Below are 25019 nucleotides of genomic sequence, written 5' to 3' on the forward strand. Positions count from 1 at the left end.
TTTCGTTCTCAGTGACCCAGAATTAGTAAAGTTTGACTACATTTATTTCAGAAGCATTTTGGCTGTAGAGCAGTGTAATCTTTGATTAATACATTGATTGGGCCTGGATTATCGGACATTTCATCAATAATCTAAATTGAACCCTAACACATTGAACTCCAAGGGCATCCTCCTACATTGCTCACAGTTGTAAAGAGGCAGTTTACATCTTGCTTCTTGTGGGGGTGGGCGGGAAAGGCAAGGGGAGTTTCTTGTGAGAGGGTCCCTGGGAGTGTGTGTATTGGAAGGGATTGAAACTGGATGGGATGCCCTTTATTTACAATATTAAGCTGGGAGAGTGGGGTTAAAAAAAGAAGAGATCCTGTGATGGTCCAAGCAGGCTCCGGACAATAGCATTGATTCTTCTGCCTATTTGAAGCCCCAGACTGTGGAACAGCTGAGGAGCCAGCAGAGGGTTGCCTCCACTTTCTGCCTCTTCCTTGGAGGCTGTGAGGATCCTAATGATAATCGTGTGAAAGAACACTGCCTGAAGTATGGCTTGTCTTGGCTGCTTTCTTTTTGGAGCTGAGGCAGAATCCCAAGGAGCACAAAGCTGCCCTGAAATCTTTCAGGGTATGGAGCGCCTCATCAGTGCCACTGTTAAAGAGATTGTTGCCCTCAAATGAGGAGGTCCTTGACTGTTGCCTAGACCCCCTGGCAGGTTCCAGATGACTTGAGCCCTGACAATCTCTTCACAGCAGCTGCAGTGGTCTTTGTTCAGATGAGTGACAGACACATCCAGCACAGTCTGCAGAGATGTTCTGGCAGTTAGGTGGCCCTCAGTCGTAACAGATTTCAGTTAGTGCTCATTGGGTAATTTATCCACCACATTGGATAGTTTGTACCAATTCAAAAAAATATATTTTGAGGGTATCACGTGGCAGTCTGCTACCCTCCTTTGTAGGTTCGCAGACAAATACACCTTTTGACCAAAAAATCCTAGCTTTTTGGGGTCTGTCTCATGAGCTGTAGACTCATTCTTTTATCCTCTCCTGTAAGCTTCTACCTCCAGAGAGCCAGATATAGGATATTTGGTAAAAGTATTCAAACCCCTTAGCAGGAATCCAACATCATTTTTCTGCTTTTTCAGAGGTAGCAGCTTCCATCTCTGCTGTGGGCCAAAATGATGTGGTGGGTTCCAACAGATTGAATGGCATGGCCAATCTCTCTGGAGTTGCACATCAGAGAACATCAAAGAATTTATGCTCTCTCTTGTATAATCTCCAAAGAGATATCGAAAGTGTCAGCCGTACTTTTTATGAAGTCCTAGATATCTCTGAATTCATTTGTCAAGAGCAATGAAAGTGGGTTCCCTGCTTCATCTGTGAAGGAAGACATTGGAACCAGAATTTGATGATTCTGCTCAGGAGATTGCTCTTCTTTGCCACTCTCCTCTTGACTCTGCAGCAGCCCTGGATGGAGTTGCCTATGGAGGTTAAATCTGCTTCTTCAGTGAGAAGACCTGTCTCTAAATACAGTGGAAGACACTAGCTTTCTATAGTAGGGTTGAAAGCCCCAGAAAGCAGGGGGATAGTGGCACAGTGAGGGATGCTAGGTGGAGTGCTCTTCCTAGCTCCCCTTACTGATTGTTTTCTGGATTCTCTCCCTGATTCCCACTGAGCTACTCGGGAGGAGATGAAGGATAGGTAAGGGATACTTCCTTGCTATGTTCATGGAAGGGGGAGAAGGAGCATATCTCCTCTAAGGAAGGGGAAGTCCTGTCAGGAGTGCCCTGCCTATGAACCAGGGGGTTAGAATACAGAATACTTCCCTGGCCAGGTGTGGAAGCTCTACAGTAGGCAGGTTTACAATAACCTCCCCAGATCTCTCAAACTCCAAAACTGAGCCGACCAACACATCACTTGGCAACTTATATTGCTTCAGTGCCAAAGAAGTTAATACTAATGTCTCAGGTCCCAAAGAGATAGTCTGTAGTGATGGAATGGGTACAGTCATCAGCAAGAATGTGATAGTCAACGAGGACATGCTGGGTACCGAAGCCTGTGCTGAGGGGCCAGTACTGGAGGCAGTGCAGTCCTTAGATTTAAACAGTATCACGTGAGCTGCCATAGATGTCAGTACTGACCTATTGGCAAAGGTATTCTCTTACTTATGACTCTTGACTGAGCCTGGGGCCAAGTCATGATGACTCATGTGCCTCCTGTTAGGTGCTGAGAAAGGCAACCTGTACCTTGCCTCATCACTTGCCTCTACCGGATGTCATTGCTGATGTAGTGGGGGATGAATAAGGGCTAAGACAGGAAGTGGCCTGGGAGTTCAGAATGGAGTCACCAGGATGCTGACCAATCCACAGATTGAGGCTTCTCCCAAGATTTCTCAGAGTCTGAGAAGATCTGCATTGACTTCTCCACAAGGAGAAGTTTTATTCTCACCTCCCTCACTCTCTGGATACACCTGGAGAAGAAATGATACATGGAACAATGTTCCAGAATGTGTCCCTCCCCAAGGCATATTAGGCACCAAGAATATCCGTTGTTGACTGGCCCAGCAGAGTTAGATGGGGGGGACATGTCTAACAGACATGTTTAATACCCTAGTGATTTAGCCTCTGCCATGGTCATAGCACCTCCGTATGGAGTGCGGGGGGCTGTCCTCAACAAAATGAAATGTAAATGACTGAAAGAGAATCAAAATCAGGGTTTTATATACATGTCAACAAGCAAAGGAAACTTAACTACACTAACACTAGCCTAAATCTAAGGTGAACTGCAGAGGGAGCAATGACGCCAGGAGTTCCACCTCACAGCCACAGGCAGTAAAGAAGAGCCTGAGAGGTTGTTGGGCCTGCTCTTCCCTTTATGCCCTCAGATGAGTGAGTTGGGGACACAGCTAGCCAAAAGAATCCGATGAAGTGCATGGGACGCATGAGCACGAAGAGTGGAATCTACGTGGAAAATCACCCAAAACTCTAAGTTACTAAAAGGGTTTGGGGACTTTTTCATAGTGTGGACCACATCTCAAGTGTCTCATGGACACTGCCTCTCCCATTTGCAATCACGGAACTTTCCTGTGTTGACTGAAGTATTTGCTTATGTGGTAATATAACAGGAATGTATTTCTGTATTTTTAACTGACTTTAATGGGCTTTTTTTAACAAAGTTAGTTGCACTGTTTTCTTGTCTCCCTTTCCAGTCTATTCTGTTTCTCTCTCTCGGATGCCCTGCTGGCCCTTCATATCATTTTGGCACACACTGCCCAACTCCTTAGTTTCGTTCTCTACTCTCCTGGGTGTGCTGCTCTACCACCTGCTCCTCTCTTTTCCATTGCTTACCTAGACATGACACCTTGTTTCCTTATTCCCTTCTGATCTACTTCTCTATCCCAGTACCAGCTGCAGAGCCATTGGTAGCTCCTGACACTCTTACTTGCAGTTTGTCCTGCTGGTGGCCCTAGTCACGGAGGACAGCTCATACTTCTTCCTCTGCCGATGTAACTACAGACCCCCCCCTTCCAATTTGCTCCCCACCTTTGTTCCCAGCTATTTTACAGGTGTCCAGGCTCCTCTTTGAAATGAATAAAACTACCTGTAGAAGTAGCTGGAAACAGGGGGAGTCAGCGCTCTATAACTTAACACAAGCACAGACCATCAACAAGCGTTTCGTGGACCAGTTAGAGAATCATTTAGTAGATTCACTCTATAAAGTTGTGATTAGAAACTATCTTGCAAATACTTAAATGAAATCTTTCAGAACATTATCAAATATAAAGATTATGTATTTACTGAAAGTTTTCCAGTTCTCTTATCTATATTATACACATTGATTTTCTTTCTGATGTGTATAGAAAAAGGTGCAGAGGCAAATTAAATACTAGCCCAAATAGAATAGTAAAGCATACTTTCCACTTCCAAACCCACCTTGAGTGCCTGACAGTTCTATAGGCAGTGGGAAGTGAATGCTTTGCTTTTGAATGTGATCTAGACCTGGACTTAGATGATGAATGATATTTGGAAGGTGACCGAGATCTTGTCCGAGATCTTTTCTTGTGTTTCTTTTTTTTCTTTTCCTTTTCTTCATCTCTGGGAGGATCTTTGCTTTGGCTTGAAGGCCTTTCTGATGATTTAACTTCTACGGTGGGTAAAGTTCTGACTCCAGTCAACAAAGGATATGGCATGTTACTGACAGCCTGAAATAAGAAATAAATCAACTATTAACATGGCTTTCAGTTTTCAGCAAAGATTATGCAGATTTTCAATGTGAGGAAATCTATCAGATCTCACACATATGCATGTTAGAAACAGACTGGCCTAGTACACTGAGCAAAGAGCTAGGAGCCAGATATTCAGATCTAATTCTGGGACTGCCACTTACTTGCAGTGTAGCCTTGATAAAGTCACTTAGCATCTCTGTGTAATGGCTTTGCTATATGTACTTTACTGACCTTTGAGGGAAGGAATACCGGAGGAGTCTATCAGCAGTCATATTAAAAATTAGCACTCATTTTACTAAATATTTCTTTTAAGTTATGAAAATATAAACTGAGGCATCTATCAAAAGCCCTAGGTACCCCAATACAAATTAGAACAAAATAATTAGCTGCTAACTCCACAAGAGCTACCAAAATATAACCCTGTCAACACTTTACATTTTTAAATGCTAAAGAACACTTTACATTTTCAAATAAAACACAGTCTGGAGAGGTAAGGCTGAAATCTTTTAAAATGTATGCATGCTTCTGCCAGAGCTTAACATAGGTCGACATTGCCCCCCATACTCACAGGGCAGGCGCTTCCATTTAGGAGACCTAGGCGGGCACCAGGATTTGGGGGGGGGGGGGGCGGCAATTCGACGGCAGGGGGGTCCTTCCGCGCTCTGGGTCTTCGGCGGCGGGTCCTTCACTCGCTCCGGGACCCGCCGCCGAAGTGCCCCGAAGACTGGGAGCGCGGAAGGACCCCCCCGCCGCAGAATTGCCGACAACGACCAGGAGCGCGGAAGGACCCCTGCCTAGGGCGCCAAAAACCCTGGCGCCACTCCTGCATACTCACATGCAAACAGGTTTGTGCGTGCCTAATCTGGGCACAATTTTGAAGATTACAGCCTTGGTTTTAAAAGATTAATAATGGTTCTGAAGAATCTGGTACTATCAGATAGACAGGTTCTCCTCAGTTTATACCCTCAATTTAAAAGGATAAACTGGACACATTTACTCTAAAAAAGTAATACCTGTACACATTCAATATTGTTTTAATCTAACAAGGCAACCTTTCATCCAACACTACTATGTTCACAAAAGTAGCAAAACGAAGAAAAAATACCGTTACAAATCACTTCTCTAGTTTGTAAAGTAAACATTTTGTATAAAAAGGGTTGTAAGCCCATAAAACTACCTTTACCCTATGGATCAAAAGGGTCATTGCTATGGATCAAAAGGGTCATTCATGCTAAATGAATAATTTAGACTGCAGTCAATTAAACACTGCACACCCCAAGATAATTTCAATTTATTATTTTTTGCCTCAGAGAACCCTGCTGAAATGGGTTGCTGAGAACAAATCAAGTTAGACACTGTAGGTTTGCTCCTTATTTCAAATTCTGTCACTCCTCAAACTGCTGTTTTTCAAGGCACCTGGAGAAAGTTTATCCCACCATAATTTCCACTCTGCTCGGTTTGACACTTCCACCACTTGATACTGGGATACCTGGTGTGACTTGAACAGCAACTAATATATTAAAACTTAGAATACGCAAATCAGAAATTGGTAATCTTTTTTGCTCTCCCCCTTTCTCTATTGTGATTGTGTCAAGTCAACACTTCAATACATTTGGATAATTGGAAGCTCTGTTTCATGTCAAATATTATGCCAAAGTCATGTTTCTTCTATGAGCTTTAATTGACTGTAGCTATTTTACAATGATATTTACAAAAAACATGGCAATAAAGCTGTACTATGGTAGTATGCTTCAAAGACCATAAAGACAACAGCATCAACATTTGAATTAAATGAGACTGCCCCTCTTATTTCAGGATGATTAGTTTACTGGAAACCCGTTTCAAATAAAGCTAACCTTACAATTTACGTGCTACTTCAGACAGCTTTATCGTCTCTGATCTTTAAGGTTTCCAAACAGACTACTATGGGCCTATTTTTGTTCTCTGGAAATGTTTCATACATCAACAAGTGCAGTTCCCCAGTTTTCTTTTTGAACATAAACAATTATGTAAGAGACTCTCCTGGCTTCTCTCCCTCCTACCATGTCACCTTTCTTCATTTCAGCTTCCCAAGGCTTATGTCTAAGCTCTCCAAAGCACCAAATCAATAAGCAACTGTGCTCTATAAGCTGTGGGAATGCATGAAAATTGCTGTGTATTAAACAAAACCAGCTGACTCTGCCAAGGTAGCAGGTGAAAGCTGCCTTTAGGGAGGTGGTTTTAATCCCAGACTAAACCCCCCCCCCAAAAAACAGCGCAGCAAAGAAGGGTTAAAAACATAAGGTACAAAATGCCTTTCCAAAAGGAGGGATGAGAAAAACTTTGGGAAACTAACAGAAGCTGAAAAAAGTGAAGAAAATCTGATAAAAAGAGCAACTGCTGAAAATAGCTAAATATCCCCTTAATAATGGGTACAATACAACTGTACAACTCCCAATTACCAAAAAGGTTCATGTAAACTAAAAATATATACACAGCTCAGTTAAACATTTAAACACTTAAGCTATCTGCTTCATCTTGATGCTATCAGGCACATAACATCGTTATGCAATTTTTTACTAGCTTCATGCAAGAGTCATTTCCGTGTTTATGCGAAAGCTCCCCCAGTCTGAGAATAATGGGCTGCTCCTCGCTCTCCTTGATGTTTTTAGAATACATTATAATTTCCAATATTGTAATATACTTCACAAAGGCATCTTCAGAATGTTGTATCATAATTTTAAATAGGATCTGAGTGAGAAAGCAGATGCCAAAAGGATGAAGCAACCAAGATTGTAACTGTAATTAAACAGGATGTGAATGAAGGTATTAGTATTAAGTACTATGTCATTATTCCAAATGGCCCTATCACTAGTATGGCTTAAATTAATTTACCTTGCTACAGTACTCATGGCAAAGCCTTCTGACTCTTTTCCCTGGTTGATGACACTTCCCCTCTTGGCATTTCTGAAATAAAGAATTCCAAGTTTTTGGCTGACAATCCAGGAGGGCAACTGTTCCCCTCATGTGACTAGGAACACCACTTACTTATGATGACCATGGCTGCCTCAGGTCTGGGTGCCATGTTCTGGTGGTTTGCATGAGGTAGATATCCACAGACTAAGCAATCAATTAACACCAACAATTCATTTCACAGAATTAAAATAGAGTAGCTGTCCGATGGCTTATCAAAGTAGTGACATGATGGCAAAAAAAGCTGTGAACCAAACACTACCCAGAGCAAAGAATCCTGAGACATAGTTGAAATTTAGCTATTGAAAAAGGCAATGTATCCTGAGAACAAAACGTACATACAAACTTAAACATTATAAACCAGACAAGCCAAATCATGTTAAGTGGCTCCTCATGTTAAAAAAAAAAAATGAAGGAAATGACATGCATCAGGTAAACCCTTAAAAGTACTTTTCAGGTGAGTGAATTAGTTTTCAAACAACATTAATGTAGCACTCCCTTTGCTGAAATTCTACAGATTTAAGGTTGACAGTCCCTGCGAGTTTTATACATTTGCGACAGTGGGGAAATCCTGTCGGAAGTTAAAAGCATTCACAACTCAAACACTGTTTGAAGTATAGTTGGGAGAAACAGCTGCTAATGAAATTTGCCACCAGAACTTAAACTTGGCTTTTATTGTATCAAGAGGAGTATGACTATGCTATTTAATGCAGTTCCCTTGTAGACAAGAACTGCTGAATTTTTAAGGCTAATTTCTTTAGCCATTTTTCAGAAGGCATAACAGAGAGATCAGCAGCCTTTAATATATATATGCTTATGCACACTATAGACCTGAATCTCCAGAACAGCTATCGCTGTTTATACATCAGTTACACTAGCATAATACTCGTGTAGAAGAAAGGAAATTCAGGCCCTACATAATATAATTAAAGCTAGGATATTATTACATTTAATACGTGCGCACTCAGTAGAAAGCATGCTGGTGTATGATGGCTGGTCAGAAACATTTATGACAAATTACGTTTTCAAATGTATTATTTAAGCAACCCTGAAAAATTAGAGAATTTTAAAGAACCACCACAGCTAAAGTTATACACAGAAATCCCAAATCTAATATATATATGAACCTAAAAAGCAAAAGTAAGCTCTGCATAATACCATAACACACCATTCAATAATGTAACGAACAGCCTGTTATTCTTAAATAGAGATAACTTTGAAATTAAATTTACATTTGCAGAAAATATTTAACATAAAACAAGTTGAAACTGTGATACCCAAACTTAACACCTAGCGCAGCCCTGGTACTCTGGTAGAGATTGAGGGATGTATCTAATTTACATATCGATTCTCATTCACCACAAATTAATGCACACAACCATGATATATACTCGATTTGTCTTTCACCATAATAGATTAACTCAAGCAACCAATTTTTGTTTATCAACAATAAACCCACAATTTATCAACTTTGTTCTTATTTTGCTGTTGTAGAGAAAGGGTTAACACTTGCTACATTTCAAGGCAACACAGATCATAATTTGGATATTTAAAAAAAAAAATTTCCAGAGAAAATAGGACCAATTAGCTGGCTTCTCACTACCCTGTGGGTGATATTCTACACAGTAGATGAGTAGGATTATAGAACTAGGCAACTTGACATGCCTTTGCCTTAAATGATACACAAATTTTGAAACAAACAAGCACCACAGCTGGAACAGAAAAATCAAACAATACACTTATTAACTACAGTATCTAAACATCCAACTCATGAAGGAATGCTGTCGTAAGCATCATATGTTTTCCATTAGTGCAACTCTTACATCTCTTTGGATCACCTAATTTTTTCATGCAGCTACCACAATTCAGAGGTGTAAACACAACACTGCTCTAAAATCTATGTAGCAATCAAGATTTTAGCTGTTAGAGGCAGGTAGGAAAATGAATGTATTGCTTATTGCACACCTTAGGTCTGCACAGTACGTCATATGCAAGATTAATGGTCTGAAGTCTTAACCTTTCATTGGAAGTGTAAATGAAATTCCTATAATTCAAAATAATCCAGAAAATACACCAAATTGCTATATAGAGATTCAAATGTGGTTGTGGGTTGAGGTTATTAAAACGGAGATAGTCACTTTTCATAACATTATATTGGCACATTCCATGGTTACGATATCCTGGTCCAGGCCATTAACAATAAAAAGTTTGGAATTATAAATTGTATGTCTTGTACATAAAGATGCATCAACTGAGTTTAACCGTCTTGTTTATTTCATTAAAGATCTATAGTGGTAGTTGTAGTAAATTTCCCCTCCAGTAAATATTTTTAGAGACCACTTTAAAGTATTCCTAAATTCAATGATTATATGATATGATCATCACTATGCAGCTGACAACTTTTACTGGTTTTATTAGAGCCTTACAACAGGTTTCACTGCACAGTACACTATGCACTGTCTAAATTTAGATCTTTATGGGGTGGAAATGAGTATCTTCAGGTTCAACAGAGCTATCTTGTAGCAAGTGTATTTTATAGGTTTTTTTAAAAAATGAGAATCTTTTGTTGTCAATAAATTCCATAATATGGCATTATCTGGTTTCATCTCCATCCAATAAACAAAAGTAAAACAGCTGAAGAAAACTATCATGGTGGGTTTTTGGGGGGAAACTTTATCAAGGCGAAGTTCTGTGTATTTTGTACATATAATTGTATGTGTTTGTATTTTAACATCCTCTAGCAACATTAGTGAGCTTTCACTGAAGTGCTGTTTTAACTATATGTAAAGACAAAAAATATTACTGATGAATGAGTGCTTTACTGATTTAGTTGGGGATTGGTCCTGCTCTGAGCAGGGGGTTGGACTAGATGACCTCCTGAGGTCCCTTCCAACCCTGATATTCTATGATTCTATGATTCTGTGCTTCTGTTTTTTAAAGCATCATTTACCTAATTTCATGTTTTCTTGCCATTGAATTGTTGTATAAATACAAGCCAATAGTCAATTAATAGCCAAACATGGGGAAAAAAATCTGAAATCCATGAAAACAAAATCTGAAAGACATTCTAGCACAAAAAAAATCCAAAACAAATAAAAAACCAGAAAACAGCACCTTGAGAAAGAGCATGCATTTGACTTCAGTACTGACAGTTCAGCAAAACTGTCAAGCAATTTGCCATAGGGCCTCAAATTACAGCCATTTCCTACAGTGAGAATAAACATGTGGGATCTTCTCACAAGGACAGACTGAGACAAATTAACTTTGAAATGAAGGGTCAAAATACTGGTCATAAGTATATGACTACAATTGGAATGACATATTGGAAACCAGAAAGGGCAGAAGGTGCCAAAAATAGGAACCAGAAAGAAAGCAGTCAAGTTACAGGAGTTATGAAAGGAACAGAAAGATTGACCCTCATTTTGAACAGTAGCTTCTGATGTTTTGCAGCTAAATTCCAAGAAGGGGTAGGATCAAATCAATGAGTCCCCATGGGAGCCTCATCTAGCAGACTAGATGAAAGCCCTCAGTAAAAACAGTCAAATGTTTTCCCAAAGTGCAGATAAACAAGACTATAAGAAAGTTGTGGCTTTGATACGGTCACATCAAAACCATAACTCTGCCCCACATCCAGCCCTATTCCCCACCACGAGGGTCCCCAAAAAGGAGTTGCTATCACAGCCCAAAACAGGCAGCGGCACATGGACCGGGCATCAGGTTCTCCCTCCACCGTGCCTCCCCTGCGCCTCTGCTCCCTAATGGCGGCTCATTTCAGCACAGTCATCCCTTGGATGCTACTGCCAGTGGCAGGGACCAGAGTCTCCACAGTTGGCTCTGTGTGCCTCTGCTCCCCCCCAGTAAGGAGAACCACCTGGCTTGAAATAGCATCTCACCTCATGTGCCAGGTCAGAATGCTACTCACTCAAATTTGGCCCGGCCTCCCCTCCGTCATGTGGTTACCACAACAAAACTGCAGTGTGAGACTTTCTGACAGCCTTATAGATGATGGAATCACAGAGGAGACATGTCGTTGCAGAAGGAACAGAGAAAGGATTTGGAACTGAAGAGAAGGCTACCAAAAAACTTAACATCTGGGTACATTGTGAAGTTTTTGAACTATTACTAGGGCCAAAAGACCACACGACTCAAAATGTTAATTAGTAGATTTTATTTAGATTTTTTTCCCAAAGAAACCTGTTACTTAGTAAGTAAATATATTTTATGCTTTTTATTTGTTCTTTAAAAAAAAAGAATGGCTGGGGATTAAGGCCCTGATACTGCTTGTATGGCAAAACTTTAATTGATTTCCACGGTGCAGAATCAGGGCTTAAATAAGAATATTTTGAAAAATGCATCAGTTACAAGGTGAAACCGAAGACCCTGAAAAGACTCACATTTTACCTAACGACATTGATCTCATAATATCCATTAAGAAATGAAAGTCCATTCCACAATCATAGCAGGTGACAACATACTAATTTATGTTTTTAAAATTATCCATTTAATAAAAAATTGAAATAAATAGAAGCATACAAAAATCCATGCAACCCCCAACTGTATATTACTTAATTGTCATACTCCTGACTATATTAGTAAATATGAAAAATGTGTGCATGGCATTGATTTAGATATCCCGTTTAGGCTTGGCAAATTTTGAATAGCTTCCTAATTTTAGACTCTGCATTATGAATTTTCATTTCAATTGTTAACATGTTACCCTCCATAGAGTTAAGAATACTGTCATACACAGCACAAAAATAAGGACAAACATCTAAAAGAAAAGAACAAAGAACAGATCTTCAAGCCTAAAACAATGAAAGGCCAAAAGAGAGATTGCATCATGCTATAGAACTGTCATATTCAAAGAGGCAGAAACAGACAACATTTGGGACAATCTATTGAAGATTACTTTCGAGTTAGATGTTTGACTACGTTTCACAACTTTATGATTGTGTTTCTCTCCCTGTTTCTTTTAGGTATTTAGAAAGTGCTATTGTTTACAATTTGGGTAATTCTAATAGCCTCTCTTCTGTGGTTCATGCTACTTTATCACCCAAATTTTTGACATTTTATAATACCAGGAAGACAGGTAAGGGAATCCTTACTAGCTATATGAATATCTGGTAAATCATGCCTTGTTCACAGAAACCTAAACTGAACCACTAATGCAAAACTGGCTGTTGCCAGCAGGCTGCAGCCATTCTGAAGTAAACTGCAGCCTGCCCTGACACTGGCTTTCTCCACTACCTGATCTAGCTCAAGGAGCCTCCTCCATGCTGCCAATGCATCTTCAAAATCCCTCCTTTCCTCCCCACTGCTTTCCTCTTCCCCAAATATGCCTATGGCAATTTTACTGATTGCTCCTTGCCATCCCAAAGAGATTTCAGTTAGTGTACCAGTTGTGAAACTTGATCTGGACTGCAATAAGGGCAGATGAATGTGTCTAGTAAGCCTCTACACCATTCTTGGTCAGTAGAGGCCATCAATACTGATACACATATTTAGAGTTCAACCAATACAAATAGCCAGAATTAGGTATTTAATCGAATGAAGTGAATTTATTCTATTCCCTGATGCAAATAAACAAAAAAGAATGAAGCTGCGGTTCTTAAATTAGGTATCATGAGAACACAAAACCCTGGACTCAGCTCATGGTAGGTACTTACATTTTCCAAAAATGTTTCCATTCTATTCGTAAATATTAAGTCTCATCTTCATCAATTTAAAAGCATACTTAAATGCTTTTAAAAAACGTTTAGAGTATGTTTAGTAGTGCAGGCTGAGAAACTCTTTGTAAGGAAGTGACTGGTAAATCTTTTATAATCAGAATTTTCCATTTAAATTGCATACACTGGCTGTTCATAAAACAGCAAACTAAACACACTGACTTTTCAGTGCTATCATACAGGTGGTATTTTTTGAAAACAGAAAGGGCGTCACTATCTTAACCAGGGATGCTCAAAGTGATACTCCAAAGTCCTCATCAGGGCTTCCCACCTTAGGTCAATTTGCTAACTTCTTTGCTAACTTCCAGGACAAGTTGCACCTCCTATTTCCTCAAACTTCTCCTAAGGAGAGGAGTTGATGGGTAGTGTTTTCTTGTTATAGTGTAAGTGCATTTTTTTAAAATAAATACACATGCAGAAAACAAAATATTGAAGAAATAGTTCTCTTTCAAGTCTGACCTTGAAAAGGTGAAGAGAACCCTCTATTCCCTCTGGCTACCAGTGTCACTCAGAGCTCTCGGTAACTTTTGGTACTGGGTCTCTACTCACCAAGTCCTAAATTGTTTCTGGTGCTAACTGCCTCAAGAGATGTGCATGTATATTGTAGTAATAAGTCAAGATAAAATGCTACAAGAGAACCACACAAACAGTAGTAAAAATGCAACTACAGCAGAAACCAATTTGACTATTTTCAAGGTACAGTTTAATGCAAAAAGGCTTTAAAATGTCAGTTGGTCTCAATAGCATCAAACATCCTACACATGTGGTACCAGAGGAATCAATTTTGAAGGTATAAAATAAAACGCAGCACTAGCATTACTTCAAAACCCGTTTGATAGAGGTAAAACAGGTTTGCTCATTCTTTGCATCTATCTACACAGTTGTGACAAGCATAACTTCAGCACAAAATCACTGCCACACCTAGTTGTCAAATTTCAGGCAGTAGTAGGCTGATGGCAACATGGTGTGCTAAAGTACATGTCATCGATAGAAAATGCTAACTCTTTCACCTCTCAATACAAAGATAACATCTCAGGATGACTACTCCAATTTTTTAGATGGATTTTATACTAGTTAGTGAATTATCCCACCAAGTTTCCATTATGCACACTAGAAATTAAACTCCTTCACTTAATGTCTTCTAGTTCTTGTTTCCAATGCTCCTTAACAGAGAGATATCCTGTTTTTTTAATACAGCTCTCATTCTTTATCTTTTGGTTTACTCTGCACATATAGTTAAGATTACGAAGCACATGCTGATCATCTGAGTTATGTTAGAGTGCTGCTTCCTCTCCACCCACTTGAAGCAATGGAAAACGGAAGTAGAGTTCTCTCAGACTTCAACTGATGTAGAAAGGGACTAGAGCACTTCACAGACATTTTTAATTTAACTGTTTGGCAGGAAAGTGTTTTTAGTTCTAATTTGTTTAACTCAACCAAGAATATGAAGTTTGAGACAGTCTGACTGGAACTATTTCCTTCTCTCTCCACTAATCAGCTTGTCTCTCTCACCAACAGAAGTTGGTCCGAAAAAAGATATTACCTCACCCACCTTGTCGCTCTAATATCCTGGGACCGACCTGGCTACAACACTGCACAATCCCACTGGTCATTCTCCAGTCCTCTAAGAAGTCTTGTAGTTAAAATGAAAAGTCAAGAGTTCCTAGAGGCCTCAGCCAGGTTGGGTTCCCATCATTCTACACATTATACAACCAGATACTAAATACTACACATTAAATGACATAATATAAACAAGGAATTACTGGATTCCCTGATTACTTTTTATTAATGTTCCCAGGCCTTTCAATACTTCAACAAAAAGGCCCTTCAGCAACCGAGTCCAAGCTGAATTTTAATATTATTTCAGGATCGCATCGCTCCTGAGTCCATGAATGCATTTATTTAATCAATCCTCCTCCTCAGAATGCTATTATTCTCCCTTTATGAAGAATGTAGGCTCTGCTTTAGTTCCTGACATGGGCAACAACCCTCTAGTGTCTAGATATAGACCTACCTTGTTGATGAACTGTAATTGAACGTGCAAGCTAAAGCCTTAGGTGCAAAGCTGGAGAAGTACATAAGAATGGCCATACTGGGTCAGACTTATGGTTCATTTAGCCCAGTATCCTGTCTTCCAACAGTGGCTAGTGCCAGATGCTTCAGAGGGAATAAACAGACAATTTATCCAAGTGATCCATCCCTGTTGTCCACTCCCAGCTCTGTCAGTCAGAGATTTAGGTACTCCCAGAGCATGGAGTTATGTCCCCGACCATGCTGGCTAACAGCCATTGGTGGACCTATCATCGATGAACCTAATTATTTTTTGAAAAATCTTTTTTTACTCTGTTTAGCCATCGGGGCATTTTTTCAGTTCTCTTACTCTTTTTTTTTTTTATTTGGACTATACATATAGTTTGAGCCTCTATATTATGTAGAAATGAAAATCAATTAAAAATTAAATTAAAGATACTCCTAGAGTAAAAAAGAAAGCTACAGTTAGCCTGGTAAAATTTTAGCTCTCATTTATGTTATAAGATGGGACATACATTGTGATCAGTATTTCATGATTTAATTATGAACCAAAGATTGATGCCTACTGTTGTCTATGATAATTATTCCATGCAGTGACAGAGCAAATACATTTTCCCTCAAAAGATAGTTATTATGGCTGTAATAAAAATGCAAGATTATCTTATTTTACCTTAAAAATCAATAGGATAGTCTCCTGATAATTAAAAACAAATATACTTTTAGAACATGTGTTAACATTTAACTTTTTTTGATCCATGATGCTTCTTTAAAAGCTTGGCTAGTTAAAATGCAAATCTTATAAAAAGGATCTATGTAATTCTTAAAGCTACAGGGCTTTAAGAAGCCAGCAAGATACTGTTATGCTCAGCTGTTATCAGTAGACTAACTTGAATAGTTTTATACTAGTGATAAATTATTTGGCCGTTCTATTGTCTGCTGAAAAAAACTGGTTAATGATTCAGTAATGATCTTTAATCCAGATACGGTAAATTCCAGTAACCGGCTCACACCGACAAGACAATTGCCCCTAATTTCTTTGATGACAATGATCCAGAGAGGCATTTAGGGCAGTGACGGGACACTACTGTTAGTTCTATTATTCCCCAGAACCAGATCTTAAGTCATTATCAACATTCAAGCAGCTTTCAGCCTTTGCCTGTATGAGAGAGCAACACTATACTGACTCACTCAAACAAAGATTTTGAAAACTCCCCAGCTGATTCTTTCCTTGTATTAGATCTAGTGAGGTTGACAACCATATCCGCAGACAAGTATTTTAGTGGTAGGAGAGAGAGGCAGGAAAGCAGCCTCTCACAGGCCATATGTCTAAGGCTATGTCTACACTCAAAACACTGCTACAGAATGTCTACAGCTACCCTGTTGTAGCACTTCAGTGTAGAACCATAGAATGTCAGGACTGGAAGGGACCTCAGGAGGTCATCTAGTCCCACCCCCTGCTCAAAGCAGGACTAATCCCCAGACAGATTTTTGCCCCAGATCCTTAAATGGCCCGCTCAAGGATTGAACTCACAATCCTGGGTTTAGCAGGCCAATTCTCAAACCACTGAGCTATCCCTCCCCCGTTGCTGTAGGTAATCCCCTTCTCCCATTGCTGTAGGTAATCCACCTCCCTGAGAGGCAGTAGCAAGCTTGAACAAAGAATTCTTCTGTTGACCAAGTGTCTAACCCAGGGGTTAGATTGGCTTAACTATGTCTCTTTTACACATCCAAGAGTTGTAGCTAGTCTGATCTAACTTTTCAGTTTAGACCAACCATAATTTTCTTGCTGGCATTCTTGACAGGCAGTAAGAGGTAATCATCCCCACTGATCAAAGATTGAGCTTTATAAGAAATGTGCAACGTGATACTCCAAACCGACTTGCAGATTCCTCCAGTACCAAAAACACTGGTTCCTTACACTATATAAAGGCTCAGTGGAAAAGAGCAACAGCAAAAATAAAACATAAGGGACCATGTGATCCCATTAGTTGTGCATGTGCAACTTCCACTGAAGTCAACTGATATGCAACTGACAGGATGATTAGGCCCCTGGATTCTCTCACCGCCAGTCTTTCAATATAACTCAGTGTCCAATTGTCTGGGGCTTATTGTGCACACACCTTGTTTGGGTCTTGTATTAGCATTTCCAGCAGCACCGTTTTACACTAAGTTTAACTCAATTTTCAATTCTCTAGATAAACCACATGTATGCAAACCACAGCTGAACTGTACAGAAACCTCAAAATGCCTCTACTAAAACCCAATTTATAGATTTACAAGCAATAGAGGAACTGAAAATGAAAAATGCTATCAGATGTACTTTAATCTCAAGTGGGTCGGATACTGATCCACTGATTTTCAATGCAGCGTTAGATTTAAATGTGACCATGCTTTTTTTCATTTGATTTTATAGAACATACAAACTGACACAGTAATAATATTTCTCAAATTTATCTACCAATTGTGATAGATACATTTCTGTTGATCCAAAAAATATACAAGGCATCTGAAAAGACAGATTTCTAAACTGAGGTTTCTGTTATCCAGGAAGAACTTGTAACTTCTAAGTCAGCTTAATTAAAAAATAACGTAGTCAAAGAATTTCTATGCATAGGTTCTCTCTATTAACCACTACGGTACATGGAATTTACTCTTAATTTACCTCCATATTAAAGGAATTCTCCTCAATTTTCTCAACTTCTGCTTCTGCCAGGGGATTCTTCAGGGTCTGCAAGAACAGTGCAGCTTTCCGTTTGCGTTCCGCTTGAAGCTGCTTTTCTTTTGATTCCTTGGAGGCCTGTGCTAGCTTCTCTCTTGCGGCAGCTGCCAGTCTGTCCTCTAGTTTTTGCTTTGCTATTGGGGGGGAACATACAAAGATGCACTGAATTTACAAAAAATACGGTGTCTAACAAGTATTTTCACATTTCTTTCGGAAAGGATGTATAGGTACACAATATGAAGCCACATTAGTCTGTAGTCAGAATATAAAACTATTAGTCTATAAAAAGAATGGCTGTTTTTCTTCAAATATTCTTTATTACAAAAAGGTATCAAGTAACAGAGGGGTCGCCGTGTTAGTCTGTATCCACAAAAACAACAAGGAGACCGGAGGCACCTTAAAGACTAACTGATAGTCTTTAAGGTGCCACCGGACTCCTCGTTGTTTTTACAAAAAGGTAGTAAGCTAACATGTCAGGGTGTTCAACTCTTTTCCGAGTTGTAGTTACTGCTTTTATAACAACTCACTATACTCAGGTGTAGACACTGTCTACATTGATGTTTGAGGTTTAGGCAAATATTGAACAGATACCATTAAATGGACTAATTTTTTAAAGAATAAAATTTCTGATTAAATAGCCAGTAACCCTTTCAATAGTATGTCCCAATTGTTATTTTTAATTTCTTTGGTGGGGAGGGGGAGAGTGATAAGAGTTTTTCTGCTCCTCTTTTGTGGATTATTAGGGTCTTCTCAACAAGAAGAGAGGTGGGCCCAAAACCTGCGTAGGGATATTAATCCTTTTCCTGCCATTCCTCACCCGCATACATATTCAGTCGCAGCACAAGGCTTTGTGTTGCTGCTACCATTTTAAATGTAGACTGCTTTTTATACTAAAGGTTAAACTCAGATAAAAACCCTTCCCCCACTTCTAAATGCAAGATCTGAAGAGTCGTCCTAGGGAGTGAAAGCCTATCCATTCCCTTCTTCCCCAAAACGTCTCAAACTGCAGACAGAAGGGGAGCTGATGCTCACAGCCCAGCACAGCCACCTTGGGGAAGGGAGAGTGGGAAGGAGGGAATTTTTCTTCTTAAGCATGAAGTTTTGATTTTTTTTTTTTTTTTTTTAATTAAAGAAGTGTATTTCTTATCTACTTAGAGGATATTCCCAAGAGTTCAACTTCATTCTCATTTACATCACTTCCTGTCCTGCAAGATCCCCAACAGCCCTTCTCAGAAGTACAACCGTTGTAACTGTGCAGTTTAGGACATGACCCTAGAGAATTATTTTTCTGTAGCATTATGAAAGTGGCTCCCTTTGACAAGCAACAAGTTACACACTCTTTATATATAACCCCACTAAATATGATGTATGTTTCAAACCTAGCAAAATATAAACATGTCCCCCCATTTAACTGCAAATATACCATCAATTTACTTTCAAGTGCAGATGTATCATCTTTAATATTCTAGGAGTGAAGGGCAAGATGTATATTCTTTCAATCGTTTTTTTGATAAAAGGAAAATCTGAACAGCAATTTTTCATCTACAGTAGATTGTTTATTGTATAAAAACACTCTCCTCTACATCAAGATATTTTCAAATGTTGGCCTATAAATTAACTGGATTATTTCAACTCTGTACAAGTTTCATCAAGATTCTGAAGAGAGATAAAAAACACAAAGGAGCTAATTTCACAATAACTGAACATTTAAATAAGATCTCTTCAGACCTGAAGACCACAGGGAATTCCCAGAGAAAAAAATATACCTTTGAGAGTTAAAGCTGGAAATGTATATATGTTAAACAAAACAAACCTTACTGGAACAGAGAACACTAAATATTAATTCAGAAAATACTATATGACAGTTAATTTCAAACTAACATTCCAAAACAAAAATTAATTCAACTTGCTTTCCTGCTCTTTGTCAATCTAACTGGGATACGTGTGTGCATAGCTACAACTTTCAGAAACGTTTGATATCATTGATGTTTGAAAGAAATGAAAATCTAACACATTCTACACACATGCTAGCATCCATGAGGAAGAACCAAGGTCCCAAGCCTGTTCCAACAGATGTAGTGTTCTCACATTTGCACCAAGTATATGAAGAGTGAATGGGGTAAAGATGTGTACATCTGGCATGTATATAGAGAGAAAAATCTCTGAACCGTATTAGGTGCATGAGAGATTTGTAGTCTGTATAAAGAAGGTAGATGAGGGAAAGTAAGTTATCCAATTTATAGAATGGTAAAAGGGGTGTTTTTTCTCCTCAGGACCTTATCTAAAGGTTAAGGTACAAGATGGCACCGTGATCTTTACATCACAGCATTAAGATGAGCAATGGGAGGACTTTACCGCTAATCTCTGTGTGGAGACAAAGATGTGAGAAGAAATTAATATCTCTGGCTCTTGATGGGCTGGCAGTCCAAAAGGAATTGGGTCTGTAGCCAGTATGTGAAAGTTGGTGACTGCTCACAGCAAGCAAAGAGACAGGGAAATGTATATGGAGTAAAGTAGATATGTAGGTTAATCAGGTCAGAGTTGAATCTTAAATATTTGGAACTCAGAAGATTTAGAGTTAAGTGCTTTTGTTCAACTAAAATGCTCTAATGAGGATCTTTTTGTTTATAATATATCTATCTTGAAAGAGAACTCTAGATTAAAGATCTCTGCTGGGGAAGACTTTTAGTAGATACATTATTATGAAGGCAATATATCACATATTTTGTCAATAAGCAACTGAATGTGTTTCTATTTCATATTATAATTAGTGATGCAAGGTAGTTCATACTGTAGTGCATACATGTTTTCTGAACAATTCTCTGCAGGTTTATTCTTGCATAAAAAGTTCTGTCCAGAAATGATGAATAAGCAGCTATTTGATGTTGTAATTCCTAAATTAATCAGGAAAACATGAGAGTTCTTTCAAGCAGATACAGTGATGACTTTACAAGCTCCACCAGGAGAGTCAGAAGCTCTTCCAAATCCCTTGAACCAGAGCTATATGGCATTTGGCCTTTTCAAGCTCTATTGACTTGACCAATCAAGTTATAAATATCAGCCAAGACATGATGGAGCTTCTAGGAAATTCTAGCTACTAATGCTAGATGTTTCTGCCTACCTTTATAGCTGTTCTCAATATGCGCGAGTTCCTATTGATGCTTGGTGAGAAAAATATTTTAAATAATTATTTTGTTTTTAGATTATCTTTTTAAATACTACTTTGAAAAAAAGAGGTTTCAAATGGGAAAAGCATAACTTTAAAAAAAATAAAAATAAAATCCCACATCTCCAAAATATCTTTTCAAAATAGCATCAGTTTGCCATAAAACTCTTCTGGCTAGAGACCATCTGAGAAATTTCAGGTCAATACGCCCATGAGGAAATTAAATTGGAGAGCAGAGGGGGGAAAGAGACATCACAAAAAAGGTTTTTTAACGAAAATTAAGTTACAATGTTGACTACAGAATTATACTTTCACTAAGAATTCTTAGGTATTATTGAGCAACTATTCTTCAAAGAACTCTTGTTTACTACCTGCAGGAACACAAAGTACTTCTGACTATTAGGAATTATAGATTTTTATTATTATTCCTTCAAAGGAAATTAAGCAAAGCACACTATGATAATGTGCTATGATTACAAAAGTATCCTGATTAAACCACAAATTTGCTTAATTCTGTTCAAGTAACCTTAAAATCATTAAATACATACTTTTAAACAGGATAATAGACAAATTGCAAATGACAATTAATTAAGACCTGCAATGTAATTTATATGGCCATTGCCTCTTTATTGAGTTGGAGTGATACATTTCTCCATTTCACATTTTATAAACAGATATATCAACTGTATATTTCACTGTCTCAAAATAGAAAGTCACAGGCCTTTGAACTCTGGCAAAATTAATTCTACAGGATTCAGAACAATTAGTTTTTATTAGCAGAAAAACATATTTAGGTATTTAAACCAATAACTCTCACACAGATTTAGAAATCTTACAGAAAACCCTCTTTATAATGTAACAGGGCCGGCTTTAGGACCAGCGGGGCCCGATTCGAATACCTGGCGGCGGTCCAGGTCTTCGGCGGCACTTCAGCGGCGGGGGGGGGGGGGGGGTCCGCTCTGCGTCTTCCGCGGCACTGAACGACCCCCCGCCACCGAAATGCCACCAAAGACCCCGGAGCGGACTGCTGCTGGGTGAGTAAAAAAAATTAAAAAGGCGCCTAAGGCACGGGGCCCGATTCCGGGGAATCGGCCTAAAGCCGGCCCTGATGTAACATGTAACCAGCAGAGTTTGAGCATACGGACTGCTTCTAACAAAGTATCAATACCTGTTAGTTATAGAATAATTCCCCTTTTAAAATTCTTGTTTCAATTAAAAAATACTAGCTAGAGGGTCCCACGAAAGATGACCATATTTTCTTAAATTCAGACTGATGCTCCTTTAAATGAAATGTTACTCTTTCCAAAAACTTACATGTTTACCAATATTAGTAAATACACCTCTACCCCGATATAACGCTATCCTCGGGAGCCAAAAAAATCTTACTGCGTTATAAGTGAAACCGTGTTATATTGAACTTGCTTTGATCCGCTGGAGTGCGAAGCCCCCCCCCCCGGAGCGCTGCTTTACCGTGTTATATCCAAATTCATGTTATATCGGGGTAGAGGTGTATATTAAAAATATATTTTATCTGTCCAAAAGATAAGCAAAGAAGAACTCCCCTGGAATATGATAACATCTAGCAACTTTCCCTCACCTACAATTACTAAATAGTTCAGCCTCTAGTAGTTTCATTAACCTGCCACTCCAAAAATACTCACCTGGAATTTAACTGGGAAGATTTCATATAAATACTTCTGATAAATAATTCCACTAAAAAAATAAGTTTCCCCCCCCAAAAAATACTTAGGTTGAGCCTTTGCATCTTTCTGCCATAGTAACAAAGCACATTCAGGCAAGGGGAAAGGCTACATACATATTCTATAGTTTCTAGTATTATGAATTTAAGATACAGTCTTTGACAAATTATAATTCCATATTTCACTGTATTATGGAAATATGTAAATTTTAATTTGATTCAACTGTTAACATGTATTTATATACATGGTACATATATATTTCATATATATACACGTCGTTTTCATGTACATGGTAGTCAGAAGTTTACTAACATCCTCCTTTCCAACCCTCCCCTAACTCCTTTCAACCATCTAAAATAATGTTAATTTCATGACCCTGACCATGTCACATCCCTATTGTATCTGTTCACTGGCTTTCTGTATACATAGAGTTCCAACCCTTCACCTTCACTTTTAAAGGCCTTCTCAAGACTGCATCTGCTTACAATTCTTTCCTTGTTTCTTCGTAGTCAGTCTTGCGCTCTGCTGACTCTTCTAGGCTTCTTGTTCCCTTTGTCTTTCTTCGGCTGCCCACGCTTTCCCCAGAGACCGCTCTGCTTGTAACAGCCTCCCTCTTCTCAGCATGCATCCCCACTCTCCTTGTAATATATCCTCAAAACTCACCCTCTTGTACAGCCAGTGACCTCCACTAGTGAAATATGGCTTTACCTTTCTAGTCTTACCAAAAAAACTTGCAAACTTCACATGCACACCTTTATTGTTGGAATCTTTATCTGGCTCCTTTTTTATTTCCTGTGTTTTTCTCATTTATATTATAAATTCTTTGTGGTTTGTACCATAAATCGCAAAGAATTTCTGTAAAGCACCATGCAAAGTCATACTGAGGTATACATAGAGAAAAGTTTTAAAACATCAAGAAAATACATGACTTGAATGATGCACTAATTTTTTAGTCACTGTGCAAATCCTTAATGTAATTACACTTTTCAAATTATTCTTCATAGGGAATAATTTATTATAATTTTTATTTAATGTTCATTTAGATCAGGAATATTGTCTACAAAGCATGTGGGACCGAAGTGCATAATATAGCTGTAATTTGAAAAAAACAAATTATATACTCGGGGTGGTCAAACTGTAGCTCGTGAGCCACATGCGGCTCTTTTACTGTTAAAGTACGGCCCCTACACCCCCTCCCCTTTCTCCATTTACTAGACTGGGGGGAGCTCGGGACCTCGGGCTTGCAGCGGGGTGGTGGGGTAGGGGCTTCTGCCCAGTGGGGAGGGGTGTCTCAGGACTTCTGCCCAGCAGGAAGGGGGGGGGGGGGGGCCTCAAGGCAGGCACGCTCTGGCTCTCGAACTTCTGAAGATTGTCATATGTGGCTCGGAGGGCCAGTAAGTTTGGTCACCCCGTTATATACTTCAATCAAAGTTGGTCTGGATGAAAGTTTTATTTTCATTGATTGATAAGCAGTTGGAAAATCATCATATAATGCATATACGGGACCACCAAATGGTGTCTGGGAATATCCTGTACACTTGAAATGTTTAATTGGAAAAGCTTTATATAAATATGTACTGACAACCTTTTAAAGTAGCCAAATGCAAGTCTGAGCTATCATCTTCATTACTATTATACATTCAAGGATATTCTACAAATGAAATGGTAATTTAACTGCATTTGTTAATTATGAGATTACAAAATAAAAGTGATTTTTAGTGTAGAAATGTAGTTGCTTAATCACTAGTAATAGATACTTTGAAACTTTTTATAAGGGGCGAAACCCATTTCTTGAGAGACTTTACAGTGCTTTGCTTCTACTGAGACATTTTCTTTAAATCAAAACCTAATTAAGACTTTGTATAAAGAAAAAAGCTAGATGAAGATAATTCATTCCTATATGTGAAAATAGTCTTCATATCCACAAAAAGTAAATACACTTTTTCTCATGCACTTTAAAGGTGATCACTGACTTTTTTCAATTAAAATAAAATACACTCAAAGATAAGGATTAGACTACTACAGATTCAACAATAGAAGATGCATTGAAATAGGTTGATAAAATAGAGACAAACTTTGTATGTATAATAGCAAATTAGGATTTAAAATATATATTTTAAATATCATGACCTGTAACATATGGCATAAATATTTACATGCTGTGGGTTTGTACTAGAAGCCACAGCAGTTAGACCTCCTGCCATAAGAATCTTTTCTCTTCCAGGTTGTACCATATCTCGTGGAGTTTGTGCTGGGGAAAGATACATCGTTCCAAAATACTATTTTAATGATATTTTTGCAGTTAAAAATACAGAATAAAAGATCACCTATCATATTCTCTAAGTACCTTTGCCAGCCATGAAAAATAAAACATGCCAATAGAAATCCAGTTGTCTATTCTCAGCTAAAAGTAATAATCCAAGCAAAAAACAAAAACAAACCACACTCCACAGTGCAGCACTGACCCTCACCCCTCTTTATACCCAATGCTCCTCAAAGTTTATATAAACTCTGCA

The 25019-nt window shown here is 38.6% G+C and overlaps 1 protein-coding gene across 5 annotated transcripts in view; it reads right to left on the minus strand.

Annotated features, from left to right (window-relative positions):
• The window catches only part of SFSWAP (splicing factor SWAP), a 111623-nt gene that overhangs the window by 21708 nt on the left and 64896 nt on the right, over positions 1–25019 (minus strand). For 3 of the 5 annotated variants that reach the window (XM_065417555.1, XM_065417554.1, XM_065417553.1), the window contains exons 13-14: positions 17581–17771; positions 3917–4185 (exon numbers count right to left, since the gene is read on the minus strand). In XM_065417555.1, coding sequence (XP_065273627.1) covers positions 3917–4185; positions 17581–17771 — 460 coding nt within the window. Of the gene's footprint in view, positions 1–3916; positions 4186–7083; positions 7156–17580; positions 17772–25019 lie in introns of all 5 variants that reach the window. The other 2 variants (XM_065417556.1, XM_065417552.1) reach the window with 1 other exon arrangement.

This window comes from Emys orbicularis, chromosome 16 (assembly GCF_028017835.1).
Source record: "Emys orbicularis isolate rEmyOrb1 chromosome 16, rEmyOrb1.hap1, whole genome shotgun sequence".
In the NCBI taxonomy this organism is placed as follows: domain Eukaryota; kingdom Metazoa; phylum Chordata; order Testudines; family Emydidae; genus Emys; species Emys orbicularis.